General features: G+C 36.1%; 1 protein-coding gene across 1 annotated transcript in view; it reads left to right on the forward strand.

The window, feature by feature from the left end:
• The window catches only part of AFF4 (AF4/FMR2 family, member 4), a 178,465-nt gene that overhangs the window by 71,474 nt on the left and 80,031 nt on the right, over positions 1 to 26,960 (forward strand). Inside the window, exons 2-5 of the mRNA XM_006872913.1 lie at positions 3,279 to 3,405; positions 6,349 to 7,143; positions 9,097 to 9,141; positions 12,889 to 12,975. Of these exons, the coding sequence (XP_006872975.1) occupies positions 3,283 to 3,405; positions 6,349 to 7,143; positions 9,097 to 9,141; positions 12,889 to 12,975 (1,050 nt within the window). The 5' untranslated portion in view covers positions 3,279 to 3,282. The remainder of the gene's footprint in view (positions 1 to 3,278; positions 3,406 to 6,348; positions 7,144 to 9,096; positions 9,142 to 12,888; positions 12,976 to 26,960) is intronic.

The raw sequence follows: 26,960 nt of genomic DNA on the forward strand, positions 1-26,960 counted from the left end.
AGCCTCATCTTTCTCCCGCGGAGCGGCTGGTAGTTTCGAACCGCTGGCCTTAAGGTTCGCAGCCCGATTCGTAACCACTACGCTACCAGAGCTCCAATTATAAAAGATTTATAATGTGAAAATGGCATGGCTTAACGGCTGGTGTGGTGCTGTAGGCTAATACGTCAGACTGTAAGGTAGTTTGAACTGCAAGGTCAGTGGCTCAAGCTCACCAGCTAGCTATTCCTTGGAAACCCTATACAGGGTTGCTATGGGTCAGAATTAACTCAGTGGCACCTAACAACAACAATGAGGGCATTCTATGTTGGTAGTGCTATCAGTTGACACAGTCTTTCTGGGAAGCATTTTAGTGATATATATTAAAATACAAGTATACTCTTTAAGTAGTCTAGAAATTTTCCTGAAGATAAAGCAGAACACGCACACATATAGAGAGAAGCAATTTTGGTAAAATGTTAATAATTGTTACTTTTAGGTGAAGGTTTTATAGATGTTCATTATACTTTTTTTTTGTAGGTTTGAAACTTTTCAAAATAAAAGATAGGAGAAAGAGGATTATAAAGTTTAAATATTTGTTAGTCTTGGGATTTATTGCCCCTTCCTGAGGTTTTACAGTATTGTGCTTATGCCGAAGGCGTACCCTTGTCCCACCCCCCAAAAAATTTCACACTGATCATGGGATCGCCTCAGCTGCTCCTCTTGGTCACTAGTTATTACACTTGAAAAAGTTGCGCCACAATGCCGTGCTTGCCTAGGAGGGCACAACATCTAACATGCCATGCTTCAGTTTTCTAAATGGAAATAAAAGCATACCCCAGATTTACTAAAAATAATATTTAATATTTATTAGGCATTGTTATTAATGTAATAAGTGTGCAAAAAGCATTTCTTTGCTAGGCACTAAAGAGAGAACAAGAAGAATATGCCACACCAGATGTTAAAACTTACTATTAAAGAAAAAACCCACAACTTACTGTAAAGCACCATTACCAAAATGTTGCTCTTATGTGCTGTTGAGTGGGTTCCAACTCATAGCAATCCTATATAGGGTTTTCAAGGAGCTGCCGGTGAGTTTGAACTGCGATCCTGTGGTTCAAACCTACCTTGTGGTCCAGTGCTTATCAAATAGCCACACCAGGAATCCATTACCAAAATAGCATGGTAGTAAAAGAAATAAACTGATCAGTACTGTAAAACAGAAGCCACAAATACATAGAATTTAATAGTGAACAATAGCGGTCTAATTAATAACTTTTCTGTTACTAACTGGTAAGTACCAACTGTTTTCTCAGGTGACATAGCTGTTATGATGGTTGAACCCAGGTTTTGAAGTCATCCTGTGAAAACAGACAAATCCTTCAGCTTAACAGCCTCACTTAGAGAATATATATACTGCTGAATTAAAAGCATTGTCATTAGCTACAAGGATGTTATTAACTACATTATTTTTAGTAATCAGCTAATTTAGCTCTGAGCCTCCTGGAGCCTTATTTAAAATTAAAGAAAGAAAGAAATATAAGAAACTGGATGGCTTTCATTGTTTGAGAAAAGAAAACAAAATTTCTTTGACATTGCATTTTAGAAGGTATTTTGTTTGTTGTGGGAATTTTTACCTTTTTCATCTCTGTTTTTGAAGAGATACTATTTTTTTTTTAAGTGGTTATCCTAGTGCTGTTGAATATGTAAAATTAAATCAACTATAAGAAGGCATTTCTGATCTTTCAGGAATTAAATTTAGGAAATTTAAAGGAAATTGGTAGTTAACATGTCCCTTGTAGACTTTCCGGATACAAATAACTTCGTTGGCAATACCATAGCTTAAGAGGTCTGTTTGAAACTTGATTGTTAGTGATACACAGTTCTTAATTGGCTCAAGTGTGCTGGCGGGTAATATAATTTATGGTTTATTCTCTGATTAAGTGTGGAGGTTTTATGGTATTCATTAAAGAAAGATTTAAATGTTTGTGTGTGTGTGTGTGTGGTTCAGTATGGTGCTAGGTTCAGTATTTGCTAGGAGACCAAAGAAAGCACAACTGATTTCTGTGCCTTGCAATAGCGTTTATTTTTATCAAAGCTATTTGCATGATGCTAAATTGTGTAAATCAGGAAGTTTTATCTTTGAATGTTTACTTTCACTATTCTCACCACTGACAAAAGTCCTCAAGAGAATATTGATGTTGTGACCTATTCTGATTTTACAATAATATTTTTCTCCAGTCTTAGTTGATATTAATTTTCTAGTTAGATTTAATTTATTAATATTAGACTAGCACTGTTCCCCAGGTATAAGGTATAATCAGATTTTTTCGTTTGTCCTCTAATAAGGCTTTTTAAAAAAAAAAACAAAAAACAAAACTAGGACAGCTAGTTTATCTCCCGGAAAGTATGTGTCAGAATCTCTGATAATCCCTTATCTCACATTTTGACAATCTTTATCATTATTGTCTGTTTAACCCAAAATCTCTGCTATTATAAATAAGCTATTTCCCTTGCTTTATTCTTAGTAAAAATAGAACGTACCATCATGATTATAGAAATTACATCACTTTTTTCTCCCCACCCCAGAACTTTTTCTTTTTCAATAGAATTTCAACTGTTGTTACTAACCCAAGTTAATTTTAGATATTATTGCTGAAAGCCTCAGTTTTGCCATTTTTTGAGGTGTTAATTGAAATATCAATATATTTAGAGCAGAAATGTCATTTTTTAGGGAATCTAGAGCAACAGCAAAGCTGAGGTCAAACTGCCATAAGGATGGACACCAAGGAAGCTGTGTTTGGGACAAAAAGAAATCAAGATAAGGTAGATGCAAAGTAGAGACAAGCCAATGGACCCTGGGAGAGGGGATGGTAGGTGGGAATGGGCTGATCGCCTCTAATGGCAGAGAATAGTTAGATTACTGAAGAGGAAGCTGGAAAAGGCTTGTAGGAAATACTGAGGATTTGGATTTAAGTACTGCCTTCCCTCTGGATGTGCAAGTTTTACCTGACTTTTAGCTAGTAGAGCGCGCTTTGAAAGTTGATAAGGTTTAGTGTTTCGATGGGGATGGGCCCTTATATTATGACCAATATAAGTGTTTCCTCTCTGAAGAGTTGTGGAAGAACTGCTGTATTCATTGATTAAACCATTTCTGAAACCCAACTTTAGCACAAACACTGCTTATTACTTGGCAGTTGAAAGGGAATCTCTGATTGAAGCATTAAACAGACAAAATCAATATAGAAAATTTCATCTTTCCTTGCATTTCTGTGATGTAAAGACTGTGTTTCTCTTCATAGCAACATGAACCGTGAAGACCGGAATGTGCTGCGTATGAAAGAACGGGAAAGGCGAAATCAGGAAATTCAGCAGGGCGAGGACGCCTTCCCACCTAGCTCTCCTCTCTTTGCTGAGCCATACAAAGTTGTAAGTTGGCCTTTGTGTATTTTCCCGCTAATAACACATTTTTACTTTTTAAATATTTTCATCTTGATTTTCTATTAGAAAAGGATTACTGTATCATCTAATAGTTTAACATTTTTTAGAGTGTATGTTCTTGGAGTATACTTTTCATTGGAGTATAATATGCATATAAAGAAAGTACACAAAGTAAATGTTTGAAAAATTTTCATAACATGAAAATACACATCCAATCAGGACCCAATCATGTAATAATAGAGCGTTACCTCACCCTAAAAACTCTCCTCCTCTTCCCATTGCTAATTGGAACTTTTAAAATTGAGGTCTGGATTGACATTTGTCTGTGTACTTTGGATCTACCACAAAATTGGGACAGACTTGTTACCTTTCTGCCCCTTGTATTAAATTGAATATTTTGTAGCTTATTATGCATTATCTGCTGTTTCTTAGGTACTTTTTGGCTATATCATCAATCAAAGATGAATATTTCATGGATGCTTTTGTTGTTCCTTATTTCTTGCCATTTGGTTACTTGTTGTTAAGTACCATTGAGTCGGTTCCGACCCATAGTGACCCTTTCCCATGGCTGTAAATCTTTACAGGATCAGAAAGTCGCATCTTTCTCCCATGGAGCAGCTGGTAGTTTCGAACTGCTGACCTTGAGATTTGCAGCCCCATTCGTAACTACTACGCTACCAGAGCTCCTTATTTGGCTACTTAGTTTACTAGAATTCAGTAACTATTAGTAGATTTCAATAAATGTGTCTTCAGTTCTTTTATTTTACTATCATTGGCTAAATTCTCTGGATTTTCCTTTTAATGTATTTTTAATGCTTAATTAACAATATCAGATTTATGTTAGAGCTTGTTGCCAGAGATGTTTAATGCATTGAAGCATTTGCTATAAGCAATAATATAAATAAAATTAAAAAAATTTAAAATTACTACTATTGTACTTGATTTACAGTAAACACTGACTAGTACCACTTCCAGTGACTATTATTGAAATTTGGTGGTCATACATATCTCTAATACTTGATTTAGTTTTGGATTTTATTCAATTTGTTTTCCTTGTATTTTACAGGCTTATTTTGTGTATATTAGCTATAATACTATATATTTCAGCAGTAATGACTATTGGTTTAAATTATGAAATTTGAGAGTTCATTTTTTAAATGAAATATTAAAAGTATAACATACTTGGTGTTTATAGAAACCACTATGGCATCTGTAAAAGCCATTTATTTCGTGCTTTAAGGATTTTTCAATTTAAAATGAGTCATACTGACATGGTTGTTTTTGTGAGCATGAACACAAAACCTGTATTAGAGATTTCCTTAGTTACCTATTGCTGCTATAGCACAAATACAACACATATATATTATTTTCTCACTGTTTAGGAGTCTAGAAATCTGCTGTCTGGACTATGGCTCTGGGGAAGGTCCTTGTTCATTGATTCCTTGGTGATCTTCATGTGGTGTGGCATCTACCTTCAGCTTTTCTTGCTTGCTTATTTATTTAATCTCTTGTCTATCTCAAAGAGATTGATTTAAGACACACCCTACACTAATACTATCTCATTAACATAGCAAAGAAAATCCATTCCCAAATGAGATAATAACCACATATTATAGGGGTTAGGATTTAACAATAGATATATTTGGGGGACATAGTTCTATCTAGAACAGCAATGAAAGGATATTGAAAATAACTAGAGTTTTGTCCAGAATCACGACTCATACTACTGTTTATTTTGTAGTTACATTCTAATGAACTGGATTTGATTCTGATCTTGATATTGTCTGTTGTTGTTAAGTGCTGTCTAGTTGGTTCTGATTCATAGTGAGTCTGTATAAGATGTCTGTTGTTGAGTGCCGTCGAGTCGGTTCCGACCCATAGTGACCCTCTACAGGGTTTCCGAGGCTATAAATCTTTACGGGAGCAGAAAGCCTCATCTTTCTCCCATGGAGCGGCTGGTAGTTTCGAACTGCTGACCTTGCGGTTCGCAACCTGATTCATAACCACTACGCTACCAGAGCTCCTTTTGTGTAAGATGTCTAGGGCTGTAAAACTTAGCAGGAGCAGAAAATCTCATCTTTCTCCCATGGAACAGTTGGTGGGCTTGAACCACCAGCCTTGTGGTTATCTCTTGTTTAATAGGATCGGATTTTTCAGGTAATCAAAAGCTGTTATTGATTCATGCTAACCTCAAAATAAATAATAGTAATTTAACCTGAGTTCCACTTTTGTAATCAGAATATTTTCTTCCATGTATCTGAGTATAAAGGTCCTAGACCTAGTAGACATCATGAACCTATTTAAAATACATTACTATTGATTTCAAAAGTAGGAGGTTCTGTTTGGTCAGAATTAGCCAGGATTTCAAATTTTATCCCTGGTTGATTTTTTTTGTGTGCTTAAATTTGCTATTTGGGGCTTTTGATAACCTGACGAATCATAATAGCAGGTAGAATCAAAATTAAAAACAGTGCAACAGTTGGGTATAACTTGTTTCACTAAATTTTTGTTACTGCTTTTAACTATACATTGAATTACAAGGAAGATATCTTAGACGGCCAAATTTTAAGTGTTGACTAATCTTCTGACATGGAACTTAATTATGTAAAAGCATAATTTTGATTATTTTCCTGCTTTTCAAAAGCTTTTGCTACTGTGCTAGTATGTTTATTGGTGAAATTCAGATTATTTTCCTTCTGAAATCTAGTTCTCAGTTGTCTTACAGACAAGTAAGAATATTTATTTTTAGATACTTTAAATGAATATTTTCAGTATAAAAGTTGTATATCTGGAGTTTGTTTCCAGTTGTTATCCTTGAGGTATGAGGCTATAAAAAACTCCTTTTTTATTTGAAGTTTGGAAAGTCAGTTTATCATCATATTTTATTTCTAATTATGCAAATAGTACAATTTTATTTTACATTTTTTGTAGACTAGCAAAGAAGACAAGTTATCAAGTCGCATTCAGAGTATGCTTGGAAACTACGATGAAATGAAGGATCTCTTAGGGGACAGATCTATACCAAAGCTTGTTGCAATTCCCAAGCCTACAGTACCACCGACAGCAGATGAAAAATCCAACCCAAATTTCTTCGATCAGAGACATGGGAGCTCACATCAAAGTAGCAAATGGACTCCAGTAGGACCTGCACCCAGCACTTCTCAGTCTCAGAAACGGTCCTCAGGCTTACAGAGTGGACACAGCAGTCAACGGACCAGTGCAAGTGGCAGTAGCAGCACTAATAGTAGTAGCCAGAGGCATGACCGTGACTCCTATAGCAGTAGTGGGAGCAGTAGCCGGAAAAAAGGCCAGCATGGATCAGAACACTCCAAATCACGCTCTTCCAGCCCTGGGAAACCCCAAGCTGTTTCTTCATTAAGCTCCAGTCATTCCAGGTCTCATGGGAATGATCACCATAGCAAGGAACATCAACGTTCCAAATCACCTCGGGACCCTGATGCAAACTGGGATTCACCTTCCCGTGTACCTTTTTCAAGTGGACAGCACTCAAACCAGTCTTTCCCCCCTTCATTGATGTCAAAGTCCAGTTCAATGTTACAGAAACCCACTGCCTATGTGCGGCCCATGGATGGACAGGAGTCCATGGAACCAAAGCTGTCCTCTGAGCACTACAGCAGCCAATCCCATGGCAACAGCATGACTGAGCTGAAACCCAGCAGCAAAGCACATCTCACCAAGCTAAAAATACCTTCTCAACCACTGGATGTAAGTCACACAGTAGAACTTTTAACATTGTGAATATGTGAAGCAATTTACCATGAAATTATGATTGAACTTGAACTGCCTCTTTGCCTTATTATAAAGGATGTAAAAGTTTAAAGAAAGACTTGTGAGTGGTTCCCAAGTGAATTCATAGAGCTGTTAGTGTCTCCTCTTGGGAAATAGACTGTCATTTCCTATTTTCCAAAATTAAAAATGACAAGTCCCTGTAAAATAAAAGTTGCCACCTTAGATTTTCCCTCTTGATAAAATGATTGGTTGATTGCATTCCATGGAGTTGGTTCCAAATCATAGTGATCCTGTATAGGGTTTCCAAGGCTATAAATCTTAACGGAAACTGAAAGCCTCATCTTTCTCCCACAGAGCTACTGATAGATTCGAACTGCTGACCTTGTAGTTAGCAGCCCAGCTTGCAATCCATTACATTTCCAGGGCTCCTCTTTATAGAATAGTATGCCATAATATACCTTGTTTTCTTTTCTTTAAAAAGAAAATTGAATTCTCTGTTACTTCTCATAGTGACTTCTGAATGAAATGTGGGCCATGAGTCATTGTGATAAATGTTAGGATATTTTCTGGAGATGGTGGTGATGTATGGTTTGGATACTGCAGTCCCTTCTCTGGTTATGGGGTTGAGGTTGTTGTTGTTAAGTGCTACTGAGTTGGTTCCGACCCATTAGTGACTCTGTATAGGGTTTTTAAGGACTGGCTGGTGAGCTTGAACCACTGACCTTTTGACTCAAACTGACTTTACAGTCCAGCGCATTAAGCCACAGCGCCGCACCAGGACTCCATAGGTTTGAGGTAGCTGAATACTAAAGCAGGATATTCAAAATAACCAAAGAAGTGAGCATTCATAGTGAAAGAAATGGAAACTTATCTTTTAATGTAATTTGTGCAGTAAAAAAAAAATTTTTTTGGAAGTAATGTCAGTAAGCAAAAATCATACCTCAGAATGGTCAGGAGAGGGTTTGTTGTTGGTGGTGATGGTGTGCTGTCGAGTCGGTCCCAACTCATAGTGACCCTGTCTAGGGTTTCCAAGGCTGTAAATCTTTACGGGAGCAGAAAGCTTCATCTTTCTCCTGTGGAACTGCTGGTAGTTTCGAACTGCGGACCTTGAGGGTAGCAGCCTGAGAGGGACAGGCACACTGGTTTTTTTTTTGTTTTTTTTTTTTGGCGGGGGAACATTTGAAAGTCTTTCCTGCCTAGGTAAGCTAATTGATATCTGGCATTCGCCATCTTCAAAATAACAGTAAAGTGGTAATTTGTACAATTTAGTGTCAGTGATTTAAGAAAGAATGTGTAAAACACACATCATGTTGCAGAAAAGTAATCTTTAACTAAACTTGGCTTTATTCTGTTTGTTTATTGATGTGAAATGATTTAGTTCGGTATTTTGAATATAAGTAAACTTAAAACTTTTTTGGCAAGCTGTTACCTAACAAAATTACATTTATCAAATTACAATCTAAATGTAAGAAAGTTGAAAATCTTAAAACCTTTGAATTACAGAGATGTTGTTGGAAAAAAGAACAAATTACAGCTTTACTGTTACTTTGAAGATGGCAAATGCCAGATATCAACCAGTTTATCTAGGCAGGAAAGACTTTTACATTGAAGTTTCTCAAATCATAGTTAGAAGATTAACAAATTTTTAGTGATTACAATTTGTATTTAAAAAAAATTAGTCCAAAGTTTCTAATTAGTGTTCTGATATGGGGTTGTTGTTGTTGTTGTTAAGTGCCGTCGAGTCAGTTCCGACCCATAGCGACCCTGTACAGGATTTCCGAGGGTGTAAATCTTTACGGGAGTGTGGAATCATAAATAACTTGTTTAAATTTAATTTTATTTCAAATATTTTTATATCTGTGCAACAAATGGTCATCTAATCATGACTCTAAATCTAATCTGCATTTCTTATTTTCTTTATTTCTTAAGGCATCTGCTTCTGGTGATGTGAGCTGTGTGGATGAAATTCTTAAAGTAAGTTATCTGATTTTTAATAGTTGCAGTCTTTTTATTTAATGATGATGCACTGCTACTCTTTGCTCTTCCCTATATTTCTCAAAGGATTTGAAGCAGCAGATTGCTTACATGTGTAACTTGATTATGTTCATCAATATCAATTGACGATTTTGCTTGCATTCACACTTCGGTTCTGAATCACATGGTTTGTTTGCTGTTTACCTTTACCTTGCAATAGTTTTTTTTTTTTTTTTTTAATAATGCAAATTCCAGTCTTAACAGCTTGCCTTGAAAAGAAAAAGAACAAATATAATTGTAATCTCTCAGGTTTATCAGTCACTAATTTGAGGTGCTAAAGAACTCAGTAGTTATCAGTTAGACCATTACATTGAAAATTGATTGCTTTGCAAGTCATCTGTACATGCTGGTCAAATTCTACAATAAAAGATCTCTGAATACTGCTCATTTTAGGTGTTGAATTTTTACATTTTAGGTGTAAAATTGACATATAACCAAAAATTTCAAAAAGAAATTGGATATAATGTGTAGTGAATTTGTGAGTGGCAATGACTACTTTTTGCTTAAGAGAAAAAAGATAAAACTGTCAGTCACATAATAACTTGTATTTCCTTGGGGTTTTTTTTTTTGGTGGGGCGGGGAGTAAGCTCCTGAATTTGTGTCTATAGGGTGCATTTCACTGTTAATACTTTGGAAATATTACTCTGCATTGACTGCTTCTGCTCTGTTCTTTCTGATTCCTTCTCTTAGCCTGCTGGATCTTCTCTTTGACCTCCATAATGCTGCTGACCCTGCTTCTCTAAGGACACTGTCTTCCCCTGCATTCGAAGAGCTTCACTGAGATCTCATTCTTTTTACCTTCTCTGCTATTTTAAAGAGCTTTCATTTTTTCCTTCTGGAATCTTCATTCTTCCTTCCTTAACTGTTGTTATGCGTCTTTGTTTTTATTTTCCATCTGCCCTTCTTGCCCTTTTGGAACCTTTGTGCCCTCTCATATCACTTAAGTATGGTTTCATTTTTTAGTCTCTCTTCTCTTTGACTTGACTGACTTTTCCTCCGTTTTCATGGCTTTATCTGTTAGACAGCTATTCAATCTTCCTTTCCTATGTTGACCTCATTGTATTTGGCTAATGTCTCTGAATTGCCTCTTAGTGGTTTCCATTTGGATTTCCTGCTGTTTCTTTAGACTCAACATGTCTAAAGTCATACTTATCAGACTTCCTTCTATTAATAGTATCGCAATTTTCCCATGCTCATATATAGAGTGGAAACTTAGATGTCTGATTTCTTCCTCTCATATTCCATTTAATTACAAAACTAGGCTAAGATTTTAAAAATTCCTTCAAAATATCTATCTCTTTCCATTCCTGCCACATTGAGCCTAAATAATGACAGATATACTCTGCCTTTCTCCCTCCAGTGTTTTTCTTGCTTGTCTTTTTTTTTTTCTTTAATATTTTGATATTTTTATTCAATGAAAGTTACTTTGATTTCATAGCAATACTTTTTGGCTTACCCTCATATATACCTTATGTGTCTATCTTTTGCATTGCTACCAGGGTCTTTGCTTAAATCTCTATTCTTCATAAATTAATTTCCTTCTCCAAAATTTTCAGTGCATCTGTAAGGCCCATAAAAAGAGTACTTTCCAAATTCAACATTTCAGACCTTCCACAGTCCAGTTCTTACGTCTCCCACTATTGATGGACCTTGTTAGTCAACCTGGTTTCCCTAAACCACACACTTCCCCTCTTTGTTTGTTTTTACCTCCTTAATGTAAACTTTCTTGGGGTGTGTCACCTTTTCAGTAATTTCTAGATTCTGTTTTTTCGTTGAAAATAAATATATCATTTATTTTCAGTTATTATGTATATAAAAAGTCATAAGTCACATTTCTTTGCCCTTGAATCCTCAAAAATGTATGGAATTTTACTATCTGGAAGAAACCTTAAGTTTTCTTCTATTTAATTATCTCTTTGATATCACTGACCATTTATTTTATATGCCCAGGGCTTAGCACATGGCCATGGGTATAATAATACTCAGCCATTTGATGATAGTTGGAGAATGAAATTGATTTTCTTATTTGAGAGTATATTGGCCTTTGAGGTATAAAATGCCATACTGAGAGCCTAGAGTAGATGAGTTTTCATTTCCCTTCCTATTCCTTGTGTGCTGTGTACAAAGAACTCCAGGTCTATATCATGAATGAAAAGAAATGAAATGAAAAGAGAAGAAATTTAATTCTTAAGGATATATATTTATTGTGGAAGAAATTAATTTATGCATAGTAATTGTGCACCAACTAGGCGCCAAACTTTGGGGATTCTGTGACAATAAGAATGATAACCCTTCTACCCTTTGAGTGAACATTCTAGAACAAGATGTAGGAACTAATATGCTATTAAAATATGTAGGATTACACTATTAAAATATGTAGGAAGTAAAATGCTATTACAAATAAAACATCATAAGAGGATAGAGAGCAATGACAATACAGATGGCTGTTTTCAGAGGTTCAAGCAGTACAGACGATATCAAGTACCCTTTGTTCCCCCTTTCTGTTGCGTAAAGGTAGCCAGAGTTAACTATACAGAGAATTTGTTTCATGTATAAATAGTTTGTAGGACATAGGTATGACATGTGTTTGTCATTTAACCATATACTGTGGACATCATTTCATATCAGTAGTTAAATTCTCATTTTAATGTCTGCTTCGTGTTCTGTTGTGTGGATGTCAATTTATTTAACCAGTCCTGGTTGTTAGAGACTTAGTTTCCATTTTTCAAGTGTGACCCCTTGAGCATGTATGTTTACATAACTCTGTGGGTATAACTACTGGGTAAATTGCTAGTAGTGTACCACATCTTACTTATTGTGTATTCTCTACCTGATGGCTTACTTTGAACTCAATGCCAGAAATAAAGTACTCCCTTCTTATTCTGATACCGCTCCTGCCCCCTGCTCCTCTGACATATACATTGTGATTCTTTCTACTTATCTAAACCCCCACTTGGACACATTTGGTATATGATTAGACAGAAGGCTCAAATAAAACCAGACTTAGAACCTTGCCTGTCCTCCTCCTTGTGTGCTTCTGAATTCTCGCTTCTGATTTTCTCCACCTGGCCAAAATTTCCTATCATTATCTGAATCCTATAGCCAGAGTCTGGGAGATGAAATTTGTGTCTATCACTGACTAAGTGGGTGACCATGAATAAGTAATTTCTGTGCTTCAGTTTCATCCCAGATAGAGTGAAGATAATAATGGTATTTACCTGAAGTTAATAATGGTATTTACCTCATAACGTCATTGTGAGAATTAAATGAGTAACAGACATGCAAAGCACTTAGCTCAGTGTCTATCCCATTAAAGGTACAGGATAAATAAATGTTAGCTGCTCTCTATTATCATTACCCCTTTCCTCCCACTGCCACAGCAAGCTCTTCCTCAGTAGTGCTTTACTATGTGCCTTGTGTATGATTACAGGCTGACTTCTGTAACTATTCACAGATCTCACCATCCTAACAGAAAGCTCCTTGAAGTCAAGGAGTGTATATTATTTATCTTCTCATGCCCAATAATGTTTTGCACACGATTGTGCATAATTAATATTTATTGATTTAAAATGTATTATTTTGGAAGAGCAATCATGAAACCAGTATTTATAAATATAAATCTGGTTTTAGCTGTATAATTTTTATCCTTGACCTGCTTGAAAACAAATTGTAATAATTACATTTCAGGAGATGACGCATTCATGGCCTCCCCCTCTAACGGCTATTCATACGCCATGCAAAACAGAACCTTCCAAATTTCCTTTTCCAACTAAGGTAAGTAAATAAAATGTGTCTTTAATACTGTAAGAAAACAAAATGGCTTGACTAAAATTACATGAATTCAGAATTTTGTCTTGCCATTCCCATTTTGTGGGACAATAAATAATTAAATAGAAAGTTAATATAGTAATATTTACAAATAAAACAGAGTAATGGATTGAGAACGACTTGAATTGAGAGGTATTTGAGCAAGCTTTTTAAGGCAATAAATAACATTGATGCTTGTTGTAAACTATTAAGATATTCTAAACTAAAGGTAGTAGGGCTTTTCAATCCATTGGCTAAGGAATCCCTATCTAAGGATATAGTAAGTAACTATATTTTTGTCCTATGGGAAACATTTTCTCAGACAGTGGTTTCAAGTTAATCTAGAATCAGATGATTTATTTGCTTTTAATTAAATTGTTGTTAAGTGCCATCGAGTCAGGTCCGACCCATAGCGACCCTGTACAGGGTTTCCGAGGGTGTAAATCTTTACGGGAGTAGAAAGCCTCATCTTTCTCCCGCGGAGCGGCTGGTAGTTAATTACACTTATACAAATTACACAAATATACATTCTCACTGTGAAAGTTGACCAGGACCTCTAGTAATAGCCTTCCTCCAGTTCTGCCCACCCTCACTAGAGTTAATTTCATATGTTCAAGCAGGCTTCAAAAAGTTTTTAGAAAAATGGAATGAAAAGATATGACTTTTCATAGCTTTTTTGAAGCCCTCCCGTATTTTTACAAGTCTTTCCATGCATGTGTGTACATATATCTGTAATCATTTACATGTAAGCATCTTCATTTATTTCTACATAATATGTTGTAGTATATCTTTACTCAGTCAGCAATGTCTTGGAGACCTTTCCATGTTATTACATATACAAGTATCTTGTTTTCTTTTTAACTGCATTCATAATATAAATGTGTCCTAGTTTATTTAATCATTTCTCTTTGGCATTTAGGTGGGTCACAAGTTTGCATTTTTATGAATATTACGCTAGTGTAATGTTCTTGTGTACATTATTGTACATTAGTGTGAATTTCCTTAGTGTAAAAAACAAAGAGTAGAATTGCTGAGTATACTTCAATATATACTTGTAAATTGCTTTTGTAGTATTTATACCAGTTTGTACTCCTACTTGCATTATCCATTGTACGCCTACTTGCATTATCCATCACCCACAACATGCACACCACTATTTGGAATTACTGAGCACCAGTCTTTTGAGTGAAAAATGGCATTCCATATTCTAGATAACTAGTGAGGTTCTGTCAGCTGTTTGATTTCTTTGTGAGCAAATGGTTCTATTCTCTTTGTCCTTTGGTCTGTTTGTTTTACCAGTGAGTTTTGTTTTCATTTAAGTATTTTATTTTAATTCTGGATTCTAATAACTTCTTGTATATAATACAGATATATCTCTCAGTTGGAATCTTGTCTTTTTAAGTTTGAAAGTCTAGAAGATTTTCATATTAATGAGTAACATGTATCTTCCTTTATAGCTTTTGCTTTTTAATGTCTTGAATCCCTAAGATCACGAGTGTGTCTTTTTATTTCCCTTTTTATTTAATGGTCTTATTTTTTATGTTTATCTTCAGTCCAGTTTATTTTGTGGCTGATGTAAGGTAGAGATAAAACATTTTATCTATACATGTGCCAATGCCACTTCATTTTTGTGTGCTGTTGAATCAGTGCCGACTCACAGCAACCCTGTGTAGGGTTTCTGAGGTTGCAAATATTTGTGGGAATAGAGAGCCTCATCTTTCTCCCACAGAGCAACTGGTGGATTTGAACTGCTAACCTTGTGGTTAACCCAACAAGTAAGCAACTTTGCCACCAGGGCTCTTAAACCAGCTTTATTCGCATACAAACAGTGCACCTGTAATCCATGTACAGTTTGAATTTTGACTTGTGTAACCACTACCCTAATCAAGAATGAGAACATTTCCATCACCTGAAAAAGTTTCTTTATCCTTTGCAGTGAATATCACTCTACCAATGGCCTGAACAATTAAGTTATTTTTTGTGTCATTATAGATTTGTTTTTGCCTTTTCTAGAATTTCATACAAATTGAATCCATTTTGCAGATTGATTCTTTTGCTCAGCATATGATTTTGGGATTCTTCCATGTTCTTGAATATATCATTAATTTGGTATTTTACTGCTCTTGTATTGTATGAAACTACCAAAATTCATCTATTCACCTGTTGATGAGCATTTTGATTGTTTCTCGGTTTAGACTGTTAAGAGTAAAGTATCTATACAAACATTTATTTACAAGGGTTTTTTTTGACTTATGTTTGCATTTCTCTTGGGTAAATAAATAACTGGTTCAGTGGATAAGAAATAGAATGTTGGTTCCCTGGTGGTGCTTTAAGATAAATAGTAGACTGCTAACTAAAACCTAGCAGCCAGGCCGGGGAAGAAAGATGATGCTTTCTGCACACATAAAGATTTACAGCCTTGAAAGCCCTATGTAGGGTCACAATGAGGCAGAATTGACTTGATGGCAGTGAATTTTTTGGTTTGGGTGTGGTAATGCATGATAATTTCATAAGAAACCCTTAAACTATTTTCCAAAGTGGTTGTACAACACTGTCACACCACCCCCTACCCCTAGCAAATATATGCTTCTTACAGGTCTCTATATCCTTGTCTACCTTGGAATTTCATTTGTTTAGTTAATACCCATTCATTTCACTGGGTGTATAAAGAAATCTTGTTTTGGTTTTAGTTTGTATTTCTCTGAGGACTGATGATGTTGAATTTCTTTTTATGTGCTTATTGGTCATGCATAAATCTTTCGTGAGATGTCTTCAAATCTTTTGTCTTTATTTATTTATTTATTTTGGTGATGGCAGTGGTGGTGGGGGAGTTGTTTGTATTTTTTCTTCTTGCAATGTTTTTGTTTTTCATTACCAAGGTAGTGCTGGCTTTATAAAAGGAGGAGGGATGTGTTCGCTTCACCTCTACTTTCTGAAATATTTTATGGAACATTATTATTAATCTTTTGAGTGTTTAATAGGCTTCAGCAATCAAGCCATATGGACCTGTAATGTTCTTTATTAAGAGGTTTTAAATTACAATTTCAGTTTCCTTACTGGATGGAGAGCTCTTCATATTTTCTATTCCTTGTGTCAATTTTAGAAATTTGTTAATTTTATATATGTAGTCAAATTTATTGTCATAGTTACTTATAATAATGCTTACTATTCTTTTGCTGTTTATAAGATCTGTAGTGATGTCCCTCTTTCTTTCCTGATATTGGTGATTTGTGTTTTCTCTCTTGATCAGTCTAGCTAGAGGTTTATCAGTTATAGTGATCACTTCTAAGAATTATCCTTTAATTGATTTTTCTTTTGATTTTTGCTCCTACTTACTTTGGGCTTATTTCTTTTAGCTTCTTAAAGTTGAAAATAAACATTCTAACTTATTCAAGTTAATTTATAAATATTTTTTGTTTTTAAATATAAACATTTAGAGCTAAAAATTTCTTGCTAAACCTTGCTTTAAGGAGCTGTTGCAACGTAGTGATTATGAATTGGGCAGCTAACCTCAAAGTTAGAAGTTCAAAACTACCAGCTGTTCCATGGGAGAAAGATGATACTTTCTGCTCCCATGAAGATTTACACCCTCTAAAACCCCTGTACAGGGTTGCTATGCTTTGGAACTGACTCCACGGCACATAACCACCACCGCCACCAAGTCTTGCTTTATTTATAGCCTACAGATTTTGATAGATTGTTGAGTGTACTTTAAATTTGCTTTATAACCCAGAGGATGATTTATTTTGGTGACTGTTTCATATACACTAGATGCAGTATGTTCGATACACATCAGTTAGATCAAGCTGGTTTAGAGTGTTTTGTCTTATACATCCTTACTGACTTTCTGTCTACTTGGTCTGTGGACTATTGAGAGGGAATGTTGATATCTCTATGGTGGTGGTGGTAATGTGCTGTGGAATTGGTTCTGACTCATAAGCGACCCTGTACAGGGTTTCTGAGGCTGTAAATATTTACGGGAGCAGAAAGCCTCATCTTTCTCCCACGGAACAGCTAGTAGTTTTGAATTGCTGACCCTGAGGTTCACAGTCTGATTTGTAACCACTATGCTACCAGAGCTCCTTGGTATCTCTATGTTGTTGTTGTTGTTGTTGTTAAGTGCCGTCGAGTAGATTCCGACCCATAGCGACCCTGTACAGGGTTTCCGAGGGTGGAAATCTTTACGGGAGTAGAAAGCCTCATCTTCTCCCGCGGAGCGACTGGTAGTTTCGAACCGCTGACCTTAAGGTTCGCAGCCCGATTCGTAACCACTACGCTACCAGAGCTCCTATCTCTATAGATTTATCTATTTTCTTTGTCAGTTTTGTTAACTTTGGTTCATCTATTATGAAGGTCTGTCATTGAACACATTCACAGTTTGGATTGCTGTGTTTATGGTGACTTTGCCTTTTTTTTAAAAAAAACAACTTTTTATTGTGACTTGAAGTTTTAAAGAGCCAATCATCAGGTTTGCTTTCAACAATACACACTTTGCTTCATTACAATGATTGCAGTTCTCTCCATGTACCAACAGAGTTAACATTTACCTCGATTCTCTTGAACTACTGCATTCTTCCCTGTGTCCCCTGCTACCTTCATCTTTCCTCTGCTAACCTCCCTCTTGTTGTATATTGCCTGCCCTGTCTTCTATGTTAACTAATATGTGTCTGCCCTCTAGCCATAAATAATTTTCTCTCCCCCTCCCCCTGTAAGCATCATAAATTGTCTTTTTTTTTTTTTAAGTGTTTTATTGTGAATTATGTGATAGTTTACATGGAAAAACATTAGCTTTACATTCATCCTATGTATATTCATTGCCATGGTTACAGTCCCCTCCATGCATCATCAACCAACCAAAGGGTATACCCTGCAAGCCTGCCCCCTGGCCATCAGCACACAGCCCTGCTCCCTCTCTGGGTCTAGAGTCCCCAGCCTTAAGCTCTCTCCATGTCATCATCTCTGCCTCCATCTCTGGCATCACTGCTTCTCTGGGTAGGGTATAGATTTTCTTTTTATCAAGAAAATCTTTTAATGTTTTTACAGCATTGGTCTCATATAATATTGTCCTTTTGTGGTTGGCTCAGCCCAATATCCTCCAGGTTCATCCATGTTATGAGGTATTTTGCAGATTCATCATTATTCTTCAACATTACATGTATGTACCCAAAGTTTGTTAACCATTCTTCTGTTTATGGGCATTTAGGCTATCTCTGTCTTTTTGATTGTGTCTTGTAGACAGGATATTAAAGGATCCTGTTTTCGTATCCATTCATTTACATTCAGTGTAATTATCAATAGGTTTGAATCGATTGCTGTGTTTTTTGTGATTCTGCTGGTTTCTTTGTTTCACATAATTTTCTGTACTGAGTTTGTGGGTTTCCTTTTCATTTTATTTCTGTTGTGTTAATGTTTATTAAATCTTTCTGATTTTCCTGTTTTATTTTGATGTATAAGTATATAAATTTTCTTTGAGGTTACCCTCTAATTTACTAATTTTTTTCCCATTATAACCATCTGTTTTATCTTGAAATCTACCTAACTTCCTTGTCATTTGGAAGTTCTGTTTCTACACTATTCCCTCTTTTAGCTTTTTAGTTGATTTCATTATACATTGATATCTCTGGTTTCCTATTTTCAGTCTTGTAGGTTTGTTTTTCTTTAAATACGTCTATATCTGGATTGAGTTCTGGGTGGTCTTGTCATGTAGGTAATCTCAGGTTGTTGTGTGCTGTTGTTGGTTCTTAGTCCAAAGAACACTCTTAAGCATTTTTTGTAAAGTTGGTCTGGTTGTTACAAATTCCTTTAACTTCTGTTTATCAGGAAATGTTCTAATTTTGCCATTGTATTTGAGGAACCGTTTTGCTGGGTATATGATTCTTGGTTGGCAAATTTTTTCCTTTGTAAGAATTTTGTATAATTCATTTCATTGCCTTCTTGCTAGTGTGGTTTCTGCTGAGAAATCAGAGCTTAGTCTTATTTGTTCTCCTTTGTAGGTACTACATCTCATTTTTCCTGAGCAACTCTTAGGATTTTTTTTCTTATACTTGATTTTGGAAAGTTTGATTATGATATGGCAATTTTAGCGGCGGGGGGGGGCAGATCTGTCATGTTTGGGGAGTACTGGTGTGGCGCTGTGGACAGCAGAGCCACTTGAGCTGCAAGATCAGTGGTTCAAGCTCACCAGTTGTTTCCTTGGAAACCCTATAGAGGGTCACTATGGGTTGGAATCAACTCAGCGGCACTTAACAACAACAACATCATCATGTTTGGGGTTTGTTCAGCTTCTTTTATGCTTACCTTTCATGATGTTAGGGAAGTTTTCTTCCAACAACTCTTCAACAATTTTCTCCATTCTTTTTATTGTCTCTTCCTATTTCACTTCACAGTGTCCCATGTAACTCTTACACTTTCATGGGATTTTTTCATTATTTTTTCTGATTGTTCTCTTAGCATACTAATATTCAGTGATTTATCTTTAGGCTCACTAGTTGAGGCTTTCATTGCTTTAAATCTACTCCTTTGCCCCTTCTTTGTATTTTTCATTTCTGAAATCTTAATATTGATCTTCTATACTTTTAATTGTAGGTTTTGTATCATATAGCATTTGCCCTTTTGTTTCTAAGTTTACATTTATTTTGTCTATTTTTTTGTGTGTGTACTGTTTCCTTGAATTCTCTATAAAGTTTTTTTCAGTGTTCTCCTTGCTTTCCTTAATCTTTCAATCCTTTGAAGTTAACTAAATATCATTCTTTTGAATTATTTGTTAGTTAATTCCATTAACTTTTCTTCCTTAGAAAAGTTTTCTATTTCTGCATCTTGGTCATTTGTTTGAGCCATTCTTTTATTTCTTCTTGTGAGCTAAAATTGTCTGCTTTCTGGGGCATTGTGGGTTGTTGTATTAGTACTTAAAATTAATGATTGTATGTTGATGTTTTCTTAGACTATCACTAACTGTCTCCTGTGGGTGTAGTTAGAGAATGGAAGTATATACACTGTTCTCATTTGTCATTTGTGCACCTCAGTTTAGATTGGGTTTGGCTGAAAATTGAGCCACGAAGGTGTACATTTGTTATTTTTAAAATAATGTATGCTGTCACTTTTATTATTTAAGTTATGTATGTAATTTCTTTTCATTGTGGTGGAAACATGTACTTGAAAACATCTACCAACACACTACCACACTTACAAATAAGTGAAATTGATAAATTTTTTCATGTTATGCCACCATTGTCATTATCTTCATCTAAAACATCCTATCATCATTAAGATAAACTTAGTGCTTCCCTAAAATATCTTCCCCTTGTCATCTCCATGCCACCCTTGGTAATCTTTGGTTTCTATGTATTTATTTCATATAAAGTGAGATCATATAGCATTTGCCCTTTTGTGACTGACTTATTTCACTCAGCATGTTTTCAGGGTTATTCTGGGCATGCATCAGAATTTCACTTCTCTTTTTGACTGCCTAATGTACACACTACATCTTTGTTTATATGAGGGGGCTTTAGAAAGTTCATGGGAAATGGAGTAAAAAGACAATGGAATTTTTCCACCAACTTTTTCCTCCCCCTCATACAGTCTTCTGTTGGTAGACATTTGTGTTGTTTCCACCTTTCAGCTATTGTATAACAAGTGCTGTGATACAAATTTGTGTTCAGGCTTCTGTTTGCATTCCTGCCTTCACTTTATCTAGGTACATACATAGGATTGGGATGGCTGAGTAGTTCTACGCTCAACTCTTTAAGGTGCAGTCAAGCTGTTTTCTACAGTGGGTGTACCATTTTACATCCCCACCAACAAAGAGTGAGGATTTCAGTTTCTCTACAACCTCACAAATGCTTATTGTTTTCATTGCCATTCTAAAGGAGGTGAAATAAAACCTCATTGTGGCTTTGATTTGTATCTCTCTCGGAAAACTTATGGAGCTGTTGTACGTTATTCAGTAGGGTCACTGTGAGTCAAAATCGGCAGCAGTAGGTTTCATTTTTAGTTTTAAAGGCTAATTGATGTTGAATATCTTTTTAGGTGCTTGTTGGTCATTTGAATATTCTTTGTGGCTTTTAACTATCCTCTGTGATAAACTGTCTATTCAAGTCTTTTGTTCATTTTTTGATTGGGTTGTTTGTATTTTTGTTGTTAAGGTTTGGAAATTACATATACTTTAGATTTAAAACCCTGCCTTGTTCTCTAGTGCCACTTATAACAGAAATACCACAAGTAGGTGGTTTTACCAAACAAATTTATTTTCACAATTTAAGAGGCTAACAGTACAAATTGGGAAAGGCTTTCACTTTCTTTTGTCTCACGGTTTAGGAGGAAAGTTCTGTATCCTTTTAGCATCTGTGGTCCTGGCAATCCTTGGAGATCTCCATGTATCTAGGCATCGTTCTTCCTCTGGGTCCAAGAGGTTCTCATAAAAGAGACCCCAAGTCCAAAGGACGTGCTCTGCTCCTTGGCTCTTCTTACTTGGTGGTGCTGAAGTTCTTCTTGCTCACTTCTCTTTCTTTGAACTCTTGTAAGATAAAAGGTGATGTAGGCCATTCCCTAGGAATACTCTCCTCGCATCAGATCAGGACTGTGACCTGAGGAAGGGTCACCCCACCCCAACCCCCTTAGAACTAATTGGCTGATTACATCAGATCTCATCATGGGGGACAATTACATCACATATATAGCTGCCCTACTACTGAGAATCATGGCCCAGCCAAGTTGACACATACTTTTGGGTGACAAAATTCAATCCATGACGGAATTCAGCCTTGTCTCATAAATAGTTCTGAAAAAGGTTTCCCAAACTCTAGGTTACATTTTTAGTTTGCTGAATTATTTTGAGAGCCCATCTATCATTTTTGTCATCTGTTGTCAGACCTCTCTTATCGTATCTGATTATCTACACTAAACCCTAGTTCCCATAGCCTTTTCCCTGCATTTTCTAAGAATCTTATGGTTTTTCGTATTTAGGTCCTTGATCCATACGTAACTAATTTTGTATTGATTATGTATGCTGAGTTATGGATTATGATTCATTGTTGTAATGCATGTGGAAATCTAGTTTTCCCGGAGCCGTGTATCAAAAAGACTTCCTTTCCCACTGAGTATACATAATACCCTTGTCATAACTCAGTTGGCCATGTATGTATATGGATCTTTTTCTGGGCTTTAAGCTCTATTCAACTAGACTATATGTTTATTATTGTACTAGTTTATTTGTTGTTAAGTGTTGCGAGTCAGTTCTGACCCATAATGACCCTGTATAGGGTTTCTAAGGAGCAGCTAGCGAGCAGCTAGTAAGCTTGAATCAGGCTGTTATAATTACTGTAGCTTTGTAGTATGTTTTGAAATCAGCAAGTGGAATCTTCATACTTTCATCTTTAAGATGGCTTTAGTGCTTTGGGGTCCTGTGCCCTTCTATATAAATTTGAGGATAGATGTTGCCATTTCTGCAAAGAAAGCAATTTGAATTTTTGTTTGGGTATTGCATTAAATTTATAGGTTACTATGAGTAGTACTGACAGCTTACCTATACTAAGCTTTCCTGTCCATGAACATGGAACGTTCTTCCATTTCTTTTTTGTCTTCTTTAACTTCTTTAGTGTTGTTGTTGTTGTTGTTAAGTGCCGTCGAATCGGTTTCGACCCATAGCGACCCTGAATAGGGTTTCTGAGGCTGTAAATCTTTACGGGAGCAGATCGCCTCATCTTTCTCCCGCGGAGCGGCTGGTAGTTTCGAACTGCTGACCTTCCGGTTCGTAACCACTACGCTACCAGAGCTCCTTTAGTAGTGCTTTATAATTTTCTAAGTCTTCCTTTTTCCTGGTTAACTTATTCCTGGGTACTTCATTCTTTTAGATGCTATTGTAAATGGTAATGTTTCCTTAATTTCCTTTTCATATTGCTCATTGATGATGTGTAGAACCCCAACTGACTTTTGTGCATTGACCTTGTCACTCTGTTGAATCAACTTATTAATTCTATTATTCACTTTTTAATTCCATTATGTTGTTATGGAATTTTGAGGGATATATATATATATATATATACAATTTGCGAAGAATGGGTATTTCATAACAATTAATTGTGCTTATGAGGAACCTGTCCATAGACCAAGAAGCAGTCATTAGAACAGGCTATTTAGTGGTTTAAAACCAGGAAAGATGTGTGTCAGGGTTGTATCCTTTTACTGTACTTACTTATTCTTTAAACTGAGCAAATACTCTGAGAAGCTGGGTTTTATGAAGACTATACCATCAGAATTAGAGGAAGACTCATTAACAACCTGCAATATGCAGATGACACATCCTTGCTTACTAGAAGCAAAGAGGACTTGAAATACTTACTGATTAAGATTAAAGACTACAGCCTTCAATATGGACTGCACCTCAATGTAAAGATAATGAAAATCCTAACAACTGGACCAATAAATAACTTCATGCTAAACAGAAAAGATTGAAGTTATCTGAGACTTCATTTGACTTGGCTCCAAAATCGATGCTTATGAAAACAGCAGGCCTAGAAATCAAATGATGTATATCTGCTACAAAAGACCTCTTTAAAGTGTTATTAAAGAGCAAAGATGTCATTGAGGACTAAGGGGTGCCTGACATAAGCCATGACATTTTCAGTTGCCTTATATGAGTTGTGGGATGACATCAAGAACATTAAAAAAATAAAAAGACCATCATCTAGGAAGAAAGTAAAAAGTCATTAAGACAAGAAAGAAGAAAAAGATCAAAATGGATATCAGAAGAGACTCTGAGACTTGCACACTCCAGTGTAGAGATGCTAAAGCAAATGGAAGTAGTGAGGAGGTACAAGAGCTGAACAGAAAATATCAAAGATCCACTTGAGAAGACAAAGTCAAATATTACAATGAAATGTGCAAAGATCTGGAGTCAGAAACAAAAAGGGAAGAACACGAACATTTCTCAAGCTGGAAGAAATGAAGAAAACACTTCAAGCATCCACTTGCATTATTAAAGGATTCTCTGGGCAAATTATTGAATGATGCAGAAAGCATCAAAAGAAGACGGAAGTAATATAGAGTCACTGTACCAAAAGGAAATGGTTGATGTTCAGCTGTTTCAAGAGATAGCATATGATTAAGAGCCAATGATACTGAAGGAAAAAGTCCAAGGTGCATTGAAGGAATTGGCAAAGAACAAAGAACCAAGAACTGATGGAATACAAATTGAAATCTTTCAAGAAAGTGAGGCGGCACAGAAGGCACTCACTCATCTCTGCCAAGAAATTTGGAAGACAACTATCTGGCCCAGTTTTTGGAAGAGATCCATATTTGTGCCCACTCCAAAGAGAGGTAACCCAATGGAATGTGGAAATCATCGGACAATATTTCTGATATCTCACGCAAGTAAAGTTTTACTAAAGGTAATACAGAAATGGCTACAAACAAACATTGACAGGGAACTTCCTGAGGTTCAAGCGGGATTCAGAAGAGGATGTGGAACATCATTCATTGCTGATGTCAGATTAATAATCTTGACTGAAAGCAGAACACCATTCAGAACACCAGAAAGATGTTTACTTGTGCTTTATGAACTATGCAAAGTCTTTTATTGTGTGGATCATGACAAGCTATGGCCAACATTGTGAAGATTGAGTATCACAGAACACTTAATTGTGCTTATGAGGAACCTGTACATATAGACCAAGAAGCAGTTGTTCAAACAGAACATGGGAACACTGAATGAATTAAAATTAAGAAAGGTATGCAGCAGAGTTGTATTCTTTATGCAGATGTACCACCTTGCTTGCTGAAAGTGAAGAGGACTTAAAATACTTACTGATGAAGATCAAAGATCATAGGCTTCAGTTTGGATTGCATCTCAATGTACAGAAAACAAAAATCCTACCACTGGACCAATAAACAACATTCTTATCAATAGAGAAAAGACTGAAGTTGTCAAAGACTTCTTTCTTCTTGGATCAAGCATCAACACTCATGGAAGCAGCAGTCAAGAAATCAAACAATGTATTACGTTAGGCAAATCTGCTGCACAAGACCTTTTTAAAGTGTTGAATAGCAAAGATGTCAGCTTGAAGACTAAGGTACACCTGACCCAAGCCATGGTATTTTTAGTAACTTCATATGTATGTGAAAGTTGGACAGTGAATAAGGAAGATCATAGAAGAATTGATACATTTGAGTTATGGTGTTAGAGGAGAATATTGAAAGTACCATGGGCTGCCAAAAGAACCAACAGATCTGTGTTGGAAGAAGTACAGCCAGAGTGCTCCTTAGAGGCCAAGATGGCCAGACTTCGTCTCTCACTTTAGACGTATTGTCAAGAGGGACCAGTCACTGGAGAGGGATATCATGTTTGGTAAGGTGGAAGGTCAGAGAAAAAGAGGAAGACCCCCCAGCAAGATGGATTGGCAAAGTGGCAGCATCAATAGGTTCAAGCGTGGCAACAATTGTGAGGTTGGACCAAGACCAGGCAGTGTCTCATTCTGTTGTGCATAGGGTCGCTATGAGTCTATATCGACTTGATGGCAACTAACAACAATATATGCATGTGAAAGTTGAACAGTGAACAAGGAAGACTAGAGAAGATTCTATGAATTTGAATTATGGTTTTGGAAAAGAATACTGAAAGTACCATGGACTGCTGAAAGAACAAACAAATCTGTCTTGGAAAAAAGTACAGCCACAATGCTCCTTAGAACTGAGGATGGTGAGACCGCATCTCTAGTACTTTGGACATGTTGTCAAGAGGGACAGGTCCCTGGAGATGGACATCATCCTTGGAAAAGTGGAGAGTAGTTTCCCCAGTGTGAGACGCATGACAAATTAACAGCAACAATGGGCTCAAACATCACAATGATAAGGATGGTTATAGGACTGGGCAGTGTTTTGTTCTGTGGTGCATAGGGTCACTATGAGTTGAAATTGATTCAGTGGCACCTAACAACTAGAACATCATGTTGAGGAGTTTCCTATTTTGTCATATACTTTTTTGTTATAAAATCAGAGCTCAAGTTTATGAAAAATCTTTGACCATAAGTTTATTATTATAGCTACTACCATTTTCTTCTTTTATTATCTACCCAGCAAAGCTATCATTCAAAAAAATTTTTTTAAGGTTTTTTTATTGTGGAATGAGTGACAGTTTACAGGGCAGATTTACATCAGTTTTACATTAAACAAATCATACACCTTGTTTCATTACAACGATTATAATCCCCTCCTCATACCATCCATTAGCGGTATTTCTCTCTATTCACTTTAGCTCTGTTTTTTAAAAAAACACTCAGGCATATATAATAATTTACAACACCAAAGGGCACATTCTGCAAGAGTGCCTACTGGCTGCCATCTCTTAGTCCCACTCTTCCCATGAATCTAGAGTTCTCAGCTGCTCCCTATCTCCATGTCCCCATCTCTGCCTCCAATTCTGGTGTCCCTCCTTCTCTGGATAAGGTCTCACATTCCGCTTATGCTCTTCTCCCTTTATGGTCCTAGGGTCGTTTCTGGACTGTAAGATTAACTACTCCCCTGTTTTTGTTACAAAACTTCTACCCTTATAATTGTGACAGTCACAATTAGTCATGGTAACAGTTACTCACTGTTGAATCTTAAGAATCTTATCCCCATCGCTTTTTACCAGACAAGATGATAACTATTCACAGTGGGGACTCTGTTATCCTGGACACACTCTTAAACTTAATTCTCCCTTGAAACTTCGTAAGCCAGTCTGAAGTATGAGAGATGAAGTTTGGCCATCTTGGCCTCCAAGGAGCACTCTGGCTGCAATGAATTATATTTAAAATTTTAAACCTGTTGTACATTTCTGATATAAATTCCACATAGTCACATATACAAGAGGGCTTTAAACAGTTCATGGAAATTTTTCATTATCTTTCCATTTCATTTTCTGTGAACTTTTTGAAGTCCCCAATCTTTCTACTTTTTTTTTATGTTGAATTTGATTTTTA

The sequence above is a fragment of the Chrysochloris asiatica genome, unplaced genomic scaffold (genome assembly GCF_000296735.1).
Source record: "Chrysochloris asiatica unplaced genomic scaffold, ChrAsi1.0 scaffold00215, whole genome shotgun sequence".
NCBI classification, from domain to species: Eukaryota; Metazoa; Chordata; class Mammalia; order Afrosoricida; family Chrysochloridae; genus Chrysochloris; species Chrysochloris asiatica.